The sequence below is a fragment of the Gracilinanus agilis genome, chromosome 3 (assembly GCF_016433145.1).
Source record: "Gracilinanus agilis isolate LMUSP501 chromosome 3, AgileGrace, whole genome shotgun sequence".
NCBI lineage: Eukaryota > Metazoa > Chordata > Mammalia > Didelphimorphia > Didelphidae > Gracilinanus > Gracilinanus agilis.
This window is the reverse complement of record NC_058132.1, coordinates 90800381-90811299: the sequence shown is the minus strand read 5'-3', so window position 1 is coordinate 90811299 and position 10919 is coordinate 90800381. Positions and strand designations below refer to the sequence as shown.

At 40.4% G+C, this 10919-nt stretch overlaps 1 protein-coding gene across 1 annotated transcript; it reads left to right on the top strand.

Annotated features, from left to right (window-relative positions):
• The first annotated feature begins 6628 nt into the window (after positions 1-6628).
• On the top strand, positions 6629-7573 carry LOC123238758 (olfactory receptor 52K1-like). The gene has a single exon (XM_044665963.1). It carries the CDS (start codon positions 6629-6631, stop codon positions 7571-7573), a length of 945 nt encoding a protein of 314 aa, XP_044521898.1.
• The last annotated feature ends 3346 nt before the right edge of the window (positions 7574-10919 follow it).

Below are 10919 nucleotides of genomic sequence, written 5' to 3'. Positions count from 1 at the left end.
ATATCATTATAATTTTTAGCACTTGGATATTTCAATAGATTTGTGATCTCATCTAAATTGAGTGCTTCCTTCACTAGTAAAGGCTGTGATCTACCCATACTTTCTTAATAGTTTATATGCTCATACCTGTGCTGTCCAAGGTGCTGAAGGCCTTCCCCTTAGTCTTTAGGCATTTCCCATTCAGCACTGCAGCAAACTTTTAGACTGTCCTTTTACCTTTAACACTGGCTACATGGCTAGCCCACCATACATTTGCTCAATGTTCATGTGTTTTCAGCTATAGCATACTGTCCCCGAATTATCACCTACATTTAAGGAATCTCTTTTCTATTAGAACTCCTATTAGGAGTTCTCCTAGTGAGAGGCAAACAGATGAGCCTATGTTTTGAGTTTTGTGTTTTAGTGAAGTCTATTATCGAAACCATAAACAATGCTATTTTCACTAGAACTGTGAGTATTAGAGTCAACTGGCAATATGCTCTCAAAATGTATATAAAATGATACTAATTGACTTTTAGAAGTAGGTAGTATATTATTTACATTTTACAGAGGAGGAAACTGGGGCCCAAAGAAATTGAACTTCCAAGTTCACATGGATACTAGTGGTGGAGACAAAATAAAAAAAAAGCAGTTCCTTGGTCCACACAGCCAAATACTTTTCCACAACGTTATGTCACTTCTTCTGAAAACTTGGTCTAGTGAACTGTGATGTATAGTTATTCCATTGGGTGATTTATGAGGAGTGGATGAGGTTCTCCCTAGAGATTCCTGGTGCTCCTTGTGTCTCAGATTATCTACTCTACTTCCCTAGGGTTTCTAGAATAGGGAGGTACCCAGGTTATAAATCTATATCATCTGAAAATGAGGCAGCAAAGATGCCTGGCTGCCCTCTCAGAGATGGGAAGACCTGGAAGTTTCTCTGGAGCAGGTAGATATTGAGGTTAGAAAATTGGAGTGGGGAGTATAAGAAACATATCTTTAAAGGATTTGACAAAATAAGTTTTTTCTGTTCAGGACCTTAGGTTTCCTGATATATTGACTAAGGAACCAGTCCAGGTACTCAAATCCTTAGGCAGGTTGATCTAGGATCCCACTACACCACAACTTAGCGCAATGGATTCAGATTCAGAATCAAGAAATAATACACAACCACATATACCCTTTCTGTCTCCTCACAGGGTACAGCCTCCCCTCCCTGCACCCACCCCAAATAATTAGGGATAGTTTTCTCTGATTATTCAGAATAGCTAAGGGTAGTTATGTCTAGTTATTCAGAAAAAATAGAGATAATTTTACCTGCTGTCTTTTCCTTCTCTCCTCCTGATAGGGCTCACTTTCTGGAAAAATTGAATTAGGGATTCTTCCTGTTTTCAAGTTTTCAGGTCCCCTGCTAATTTCACCAAGGATTCTACCAGTCAGATCCTCCTTTTCCATGGAGTGGGCTTTTTGGTGGACTTTTACAGTCACATTCTAATAATAAGGAGGAAGAATATTTCAGAGATTATGTCCTTGAGTCTTCACCTTCCTCTAATTATTAGGAAAATCTCCTTTACATTGAGCATTAACATTCCTCTGGTTAAGTCCTTTAGGAAAAAGTGGAACAAGCTTGCTCCTTTCCCCCCATGACAACTCTTCAAATATTTGAAGATTATGATTATGTTTCACTTAATTCTCTTTTCTAGGCTAAATGTCCTCAGGTTCTTCCATTTATCTTTATATGACAAAGTGGGCTGTTAGTGTTATAAAAATGGGGATAGAGAGAGGGTAAACTGGATACTACCACTGTTAATTGGGTGACCAGTGGTAGTTCAGATATGTGGCTAGTGCAAGATCACCTGAGTCTTGCCACCTAGCTAGATATTGTGACACTTCCCTCCCTTATAACAGTGCCCAAGCAGGATCCTTCAGGTCAGTAGATGGTATCCCTTCAGGTCCCACCCGGGGTTGATTAATGATGGATATTGGGCTCTATTAGCCTTGGACACATTTATCTGACTGCGTTGCTCCCTTCCCAGAGAAGTGATGAAACAACCATTCCAGGAAGGTACTTGAATAGCTTTATCTATATTTAGCAAAGAAGGAGTATTAGGAAATGGGAAGAGGAATAGGGAAACCCTAAACTAACTTTGATAATAAACTAATCCTTCAGAGCTGTAGGCAAGTGAATGATTCTGGCTAGTTAATAATAGCTCCTCTGGCTCAGCCTGGCCACAGCCAAACCAGAGCAAGCAAGCTGTTGTTTGATGTTTTTCAGCTTCTTCTTCTTGCCAGATGTTATGCTCTTACAGTCTTCAGGAACCACCCCTTTTCACCCTCTTCTTCTCCTGCCCACTTCCTGGATCCCTCCCGGGCCCCGGGATACCTAGATATCTAAAGATGGTTTGAATTCCTAAATATCTAGGGGACAGTAGAATAAGAGGATTCATGGTCTGGAAACAGGTTGGCAAATGTCAATGATGTACAAGACAGGAGTTCTTGCAAGGCTGAGCCAAGCAAGTCTTAGATCCCAATAGACCAAGGTCCACAGATCTCAGGTCCAAGGAAAATGAAAGGAAAGGAACCAAAAGCCAGGGCTGCCAGGGTATTTATACCCCCCCCTGGCCAACTGCTTTCTCCCCTGTCCTCATGGCCTCTGGGAACATTCTGATATCCAACAGTCTTCACCTGTCAATCAACGGTGAGCCTCTCAGCTCCCAGAGTTTCAATATAACATTAGTCAACTCAACAAATATTAGTTGGTCATCTGCTTTATGTAAAATACTATGCTGGGTGTTGCAGAGGAGACAAAGCGTGGAAAGCTCTGGTCAGAATCTTTTCTTGCTCTCTGTACTCAAAGAGTTAGAGGAAAAGTGGTAGAGATCTTGATAAAGCAGTATGACAGGAGTCAACTTTTTTTGTGTCCTGATCCCCTTTTGCAGTCTGATGAAGTCTGTGGATCCCTTCTTAAAATAGTTTTCAAATGCATAAAATTAATAATAATAACTTGAATTTTTATAGCAATTCATAGTTTGAAAAGGTTTGAAAAGCACTTTGAAAATATTAGCCCATTCTATTCTCACAACCACCATTGGAGGTAAGTACTATTATCATCCTCATATGACAAATGAGGAAATTGGGCAAACAGAGCTTAAGACACTTGTCTGGGGTCATACAGCTACTGTCTGAAGCCAGATTAGAACTCTGTTAATTTTGACCTCAGGTCCAGCATTCTATCCACTTTGCCACAAAACTACCTCACATATAAAATTATGGGATTGCAAAGGAAATCAATTATACTGAAGTTCAATTATCCAAAAATACATTTTAAAGTTCATTGGCCACAGCTTAAGAACTCCTGAGTTATGAGCTTTCTTAGCTGGGTCACAGAGATAGAATAGATTTCCCAGTTTGGGTGGCAAGAATTCTATGATTTTCTGGTAAACCTTTTGACTGCACTAAGGAATAAATACATCCATGGCTACAAGGTGGTGTCTGTGACACTGAATTTTGTATTTTCCCATCTAATTTCATAGGACTTCTAAATTCCATTTCTTTCTGCATGTATTTCATGTGAAAATTTGAGTGAAGGGATAGAACTCTTACAAACTGCTAGACAACGATAGAACTTTTCAGAGTATAGTTGGGAAAGTAGAGTTTGAGATTGAATGTGCCCCAGAAGTAGACAGTGATGTAGAAGGCAGTCATCAACAGAAACCATTAAATTAAACCTCTGAAGAGGTAGTTCCCAATCATGGCTGCTTTCCTCTGAATGCAGTCAAGCTTTTCCATGTCACTTCTAAAATATAGTGGGTTCCAGAGACATAGGGTCATTAAGAAAGTCAATCAACAAGCATTTATTAAGGGCTTCCTAGATGTCAGGCACAGTACTAAATAGTGAAGATATAAAGAATGGGAAAAATAGTCTCTTCCCTCAGTAGTAGCTAGTACTTAAATATCTCTCTTAGCCTTACAAATATTACTATCCCTGGGAGATAGATGTGTTATCTCCATTTTAAAGACAAGGAAAAGGAAACTGAGGTAGACAGTGGTTGAGAGATTGTCTAGTGTTACACAATTAATATGTGTCTGAGGGCAGATTTAAACTCCTAACTCCTGAACTAAAGGCATATATGGGCCAGTGGATGGGGAAATAGAACTAGAGTTCAGGATGAATTATTTACATTATATTGCCAGAGGCAACCAGATTTCAATTTGACACATATCCTTTGTGAGCAATGGCTGAATGCCATTGGCCACACAAAAAGGACAAAAGGTGTTGTATAAGAGAGTTCGACCCTTTACCAAGACTGGAAAACATGGGACATAAGTAAAGACAAATGGCATTTTAGGGACACTCCCCAAATGCTGCACATTGACAGGGGGCCAGAAGGCAGGCACTCTGGCTCTAGCAAAATTTTAACCAACAAAACTTTAACCCATTTCCCAAAGTCTTCCAGTCTAGAATTGTAAAATTCTAGGGCTGAAAGCATTTAGTCCAAAACTTCATCTGACAGATGAAAGGACTTATGCCAAGAGAGGTTAAGAAATTTGAACAAGGAAATTTAACAACTCAGGGCTAAGGTTTGAACTAGAAAATAGGTTCTCCAACTGCCATATCTTTCCCTCTATTTTGATGTTTTATAATTCTCTGGAATAGGAGTTCTTGGCTTAGGATTATTATTTTAGGTAATAAAACATTATTTTGAGGAGGGATACATTGACTTCACTAGATTGTCAGTGGTGTAGATGACAACAATGGAGTTTAAGAACCTTGCTTTGGAATGAAAGCTCTGTCAGTCAATTAGCCCTCAGCATTAATTAATTGAGAAACCACTGGCAGTAGAGCTCTCTATTAGGAACTGGGGAGGGAGAAGCTGAAAAAAAAATAGGAGATACAGAGACCCTATACTTTCTGGTGTGAAGACAAGTTGGTAAAACTGTAGGACTGTGAAAAAAATGTGGTGCAAATAATTGAAGTCTCAAACAGTGAAGGACCACAGTGTCATAGATTCCTGAATTTAGTTAGAAAAAACCCAAGAGATTATCTAGAGCAATGTGGTCATTTTACAGATGAGGAAACAAACCCAGAGAGGTTCAAAGAACTGCCCAGGGTCACACAAGTAGTAAGTGACAGAGACTTCTGACTCCAAAGCCAAGTTTCTTTCTCCTGAACTATACCACCTTTTCAGAGTAGGATCCTTTCAACAAATATTTTCTAAATGGTCACTATATTTAAGGAACTGTGTTTATTTGAAAAGATTAATAGTAAAAGGAAGGGATCAGAGCAGATTATTAACTCAAACTAATAGCAGGTTAAGGGACATTTCTCCCCTTCAATATAGGTGAGACTGATGCTGTTTGACATAGAAAGGAAGCTGTCAAAGGTCCTGGTGGAGATAATATTGAAGAATTGGTTTAGCTTTGGAAGGAGGGACATCTTTTCCTTTGAGACAGGAAAGTAAGAACAGACGGATGCAGACATAGGCAGTTCCAGAAGTATGGTATCAAGAACAAGAGTGTAATCTTGCTGTCCTTTGCCCTTATCTGCAACATTCAGTTCTAAGTGACATGTTCTAGGAAGGTTTTAATAAATTGGAGATTATTCACAGGTGTGGTGGCCATGGTAGTGAGGGGCCATGAGAGCATGTCATCCAATCATTAATTTAAGATACTGGGAATTTTTAGCTTGAAAAAACCTGGATAAAAAGGAGGGAGATATAATTGTCTCCAGTCTTTGTAGGACTGATATAGGGAAGAGGGATTAGATTTGTTCTTTTGACCTCAGAATGCAGAACAAAAAGCACTTGGGTGAAAATTTCAAAGATACAGATCTCAGCTCTTCTAATCATCTAAACTATTCAATTCAGAATAGGTGGCCTCCTATGAACCTCACTCATTGGAGGACTCAAAGAGGCTGGCTGATCAGGCCTGGGATCTTGTAGAAGAGATTCCTTCTGAACTTTAGGCTGGACTATATGTCCTATGATATCCCTTCAAGTTCTGAGATGCTATAATTCTATGATCCTAAGCAAAAACTCAATGTAATTCATTTAAACATTCTCATCTTCAGTAAAGGAAGGGGCCATGATATCCTTATCAATGTCTATTGTAGAATTAGTAGATTGTAAGAAAGGCTAGAATAACTCTACAGAACATGAAAGTGGTGTTTTGGCAATTATTCAGTTAATCTGATCCAAATAGACAGCTAAATTTGAGAATTCACTCCAAAACGTTCCCTGTTATTGCTTGTAATAGGGAATCATTGTAGGGTTTAGAAATGAGTACTAGCCTAATAGATGTCCTACCATCTTGGTGTAACCCCTCCTAACCATGCTAGCCCATAGCATGAATTTCTTCTTCCAAATCCTATGGCACTTATTACTTGTATGGCTTACTTGGCATTGTTTGTATTATTTAAATTTGAGAGTATGTATATATTGTATTGCATTTCTAGTGACATTCCAAGTTTTTTTTTAAGTATACTTCTTTTCATTTATTCAGCTCACTCATGCCCTGATTTTTCATTAGGTTTTGGAATGAGGACCAGGAGTCATCTTCACAATTGGGAGGTCAGAGATTGATATGTCTGATTCTGAAGGAGACAGATGTCTAAGAACACAGATGTGGATGAGGCCAGCATACAGTGGCTATGTCAGTCATGAACAGCACCTCCTTGCATCCATCGTCCTTCCTGCTTTTGGGGATCCCAGGTCTAGAACATCTGCACATCTGGATCTCCATTCCCTTCTGCTCAGCTTATACACTGGCCTTGTTGGGCAATTGTACCCTCATCTTTATCATCAGGGCAGATGCCACTCTCCATGAGCCTATGTATCTCTTTCTGGCCATGTTGTCAGCCATTGATCTGGTTCTCTCCTCCTCCACATTGCCTAAGATGCTGAGCCTGTTCTGGTTTGGCGATCAGGAAATTAATTTCCATGCCTGTTTAACCCAGATGTTCTTCCTCCACTCCGTTTCCATAATGGAGTCAGCCATTCTCGTGGCCATGGCTTTTGACCGATACATGGCTATCTGTGACCCTCTTCACTATGCCACAGTACTAACACACCAACTCATTGCCAGGATTGGGATGGCAGCTGTCGTTCGGGCTGTGGCACTGATGACTCCGCTGCCCTTCCTTCTCAGGCGATTCCCATACTGTCGAGGCCGGGTGATCAAACACTGCTACTGTGAACACATGGCAGTGGTAAAACTGGCCTGCGGTAACACACGGTTCAATAACATCTACGGCATCGCAGTAACACTGGTTATAGGTGGGATGGATCTCTTCTTTGTGGCCCTTTCCTATTCTCTCATTTTGAGGGCAGTCCTGAGACTAGCATCTCGAGAAGCCCGCTTTAAGGCCTTTGGGACATGTGCATCCCATGTGGGTGCCATCCTGGCCTTCTACACCCCTGCAGTGCTCTCGTCCTTCTTGCACCGCATGGCCCGCCATGCTGCTCCCCATGTCCATATCCTTGCTGCCAATTTCTACCTTCTTTTCCCACCCATGGTCAATCCTATAATCTATGGCATTAAGACGAAGCAAATTCGTGACCGAGTTCTAGGTCTGTTCCATAGAAAGAATATATAAGTTGGAGTCATAGGAATGGGCAGGAGAGGGGCAGAAACAGATTTCACTGGGGACTTGAACTAGGCTTCAAAATGGTGGAAAAGGAAGATGAGTTATGACTGTTTCACTGTTGGTAAATTCATGTTGGTAAGTGAACGCATACTTTTTTTTTTCCAGAGGAGGCCTCAGTAAGTTCCCAAAGGGCAGAGGCTATCTTTTGCCTCTTTTTGTGACTCCAGAGCTTAGCCCAGTGCCTGGCACATAGTTGGTATTTTGACTGATTTGAGAGGTTCTTTTGCCCTCAGGAAGTCTCTGATTTGCTTGGGTGAAGTATAACTGCCCTTAGGAAACTCTCAGTCTGAAAAGAGGCAATTTGCCTCCATTATCATCCTCACTCTCCCATCTTTAATTTCTATGTGTTGATTGGATCCTTTCCACTTCCTTACAAACATGCCCATGTCTCCTCTATCCTTAAAAAAATCTCATACGATTTAATCATCCCCACTGACTCTCATTCTATATTTCTTTTCACCTTTGTAGTTAATCTCCTTGAGAAAGCCATCTATACCAGATGATTCCACTTCTCATTCACCTAACCCCTCTGTAATCTGCTTTATCATCTCATTCACCTAACCCCTCTGTAATCTGCTTTATCATTTTACCATGTAACTGAAAGTATCTTCTCCAAGGGTACCAGTGACAAATATACTAGGCTTTTCTCAATCCTCATCTTCTCTGTAGCTTTTATCAATGTCAATTATCTCCTTTTGGATAGCTTTTCTTTTCTTAATTTTTTGTGTCATTGTTTTCTCCTTCTATTACATCTCCTTCTATTTGTTTAACAATTCCTTAGTATCCTTTGCTAGTTCTTCATCCTTTCTAGACCCACTGTGGATGCCTTCAAGGCTCTGTCTTGTGCCCTGGTATATTATCTTATACTGGGTGGCCTCATCAGATCCCACAGGTTCAGTGGGATACAATTTGATTCAGTGTATCATGGAAGACACATCTTAAGCATGATTCACTGACCTATCTAACCCTAATCTTTATGTTGAGATATAGTTCTCCATCTGCTTCTTGGCTATTTCAAACTGGATGTCCCATAGGCATCTATATTCAGCATCTCTAAAGCAGAACTCATTATTTCCCTGAAACTCTTCTCACTTCCAATTTCCCCTGTTGCTGTCAAGGAGATTTCCAGTTTCCCAGGCTTATCACCTTAATAACTTGACTTCCCATTCTGATAAGTCTACATATCCAATCCAATGTCCACTCTGGCCATTTTTATCCTTCACAACTTCTTTATTCTTACAACTACCTTTGTATACACTCTCATCTCTTTGCTTGGCTTACTGGAAATAGCCTCCAGAGTAGTCTTTCTGTCTCAAATTCTCTCTACTTCATTACATCTTCTTTCATCTACCAAAGTGATTTGTCTAAAGTACAGGCTGATTATGCCACCTCCCTGCTTCAGTGGCATAACCTCCTGGATCCTATATAAAGGCCTCTCTTTGGCATTTAGAGATCTTCACAAACTGGTCCTTTTCTATCTTTCCATGCTTCTTAATCCTTATTGCCTTTTCAAATACTCTGCTATGAAGTTCCACTGGCAGACTTATGGTTTCTCGACTACCCTATCTCCTGTTTCCATGGCTTGTACTAATTGTCTACCGTGTGAAAGGATTCATTTTTAGTATGTTAAATTATTTCTATTCCTGAGTTCTGAGGCAGGAACTTAGCCCTCATTCCTTTATTCTTAGGTGCTTTAAGGAATGCCTCACCCAACAAACTTTTCCCATTGTATAATGAAGAGGAAAGTATGATTATGGGCAAGATTGTGAGATCTGCCTTACTCATTAGATAAGAACCAACTTATTCTAGATGTTCCTACATTTAACAAAATGGAATCTGTCAATTTCCCATTAAGAAAGGATTACTTTCCCAATCCCATTAAGAAGGATACTCTTGACAGGGCAGACTTGGTTTGTTCCTCCTAGATGTTAAGGTTATGAGAACAATATGTGACTGTCCACAATCACCCAGGGCATGGGGAGGGGTTAAGAGTTTTGATGGATCACCTCTCCATTAGCTATTCACCAATCAGAGATATTTTAGGTGTCTGGGGGGGGGGCAAAGAGGTAAAATCACAAATTGTATTTAGAGATTCATGTTAGAAACTTGGGGTCTTTTGGTTAATGAGAGAATTATTTGACCAAATTGATTTGTATTGATCAGCCAATGAATAAATTAATACCCAGAATTTCTGCCTTTTGGCATTTTTAATTGTCACACATGCATGGAATACTTTGACTCACCCCCAGTCGCTGGCCCCAGACCTCCACATCTGGGTTCCCCTAGCTTACTCAAGTTCAGCTCAAATTGTATTTTGTGTAGCAGCCCTTTCCTGGTCTCCTTTCCCCCAGCTAATATTTCCCCTTTTCAGATTATATTCACCTAAGTTTTCTATACATTGTATGTACACTTTTTATACTATCCTCAAAATAAGGAGAGCTCCTTGAAGGAAGGACCTGTTTTTGCCTTTCTTTGCTTCCCCAGCACTCATGCTTAGTATAGGACCTAACACTTAAAAAATGCTTGTTGACAGACAACTTTGCCAAAGACTAATTGAAGCTACTGATGGGAAACCAATGGAAGACACATTGGTGGAGATTTATGAGCAATAGTGTTTGAAACCATAACATCTCAGGGCTAGCCTTGGACTCTGAAGGGAGTTTTACCCCCTGGGGACCACAAACCCAAGGTTAAGGGCAAATTGGAGGATTCTGCCCTAAAGCAGGCTGCGGCAGAGAAAAGCCCTCCTCCTGATTCTTACAGGCCTCTCAGTCAGGAGTTAGAACAGTTAATAGAGGATCAGAAAATCTTACTCTTAGGTGGAGTGGTGAAACAATGCACACTGAAGGAAGCTCCACTAGGACAGGGGATTGGGTATGGTAATGTTGCCCTCAGTGGCTCTGAAGTGAAGAATTTTAAAAGAAAGGTAGAGAATCCCCTAGAAACAGAAGAGTGGAGCCAGAATCTGAATAAAGTTGGGCATGTTATCTTATTCTTTTATAACTGCAGAGCCAGATATCAGTGGAAAGTTCCAACCCAAACAACAGATTTTTTTTTCTCTCTCAAAGCCAGGAGACAAAAGGAGTCAGAGTCTGTTCTTTGATGACTGACTTAGAGCCCTTGATGATACTGAAGAAGCAGGAGAATCAGGGATCCAAGACCATCTTCCTGACTGATGACTTACCCTTTATGGAGCTATCCCTAAGGGCTAAGAGGAAGAGGAAATGGAAAGATTTTTAAGTGAGACAGTTTGCAGAGAATGAATCTCACAAGGGGAGATCTAATGAAAGCAGAG

Bases quoted from the DNA above. Each gene is read 5' to 3' on its own strand.
- LOC123238758 (XM_044665963.1), top strand. From the start codon at position 6,629: ATGTCAGTCATGAACAGCACCTCCTTGCATCCATCGTCCTTCCTGCTT.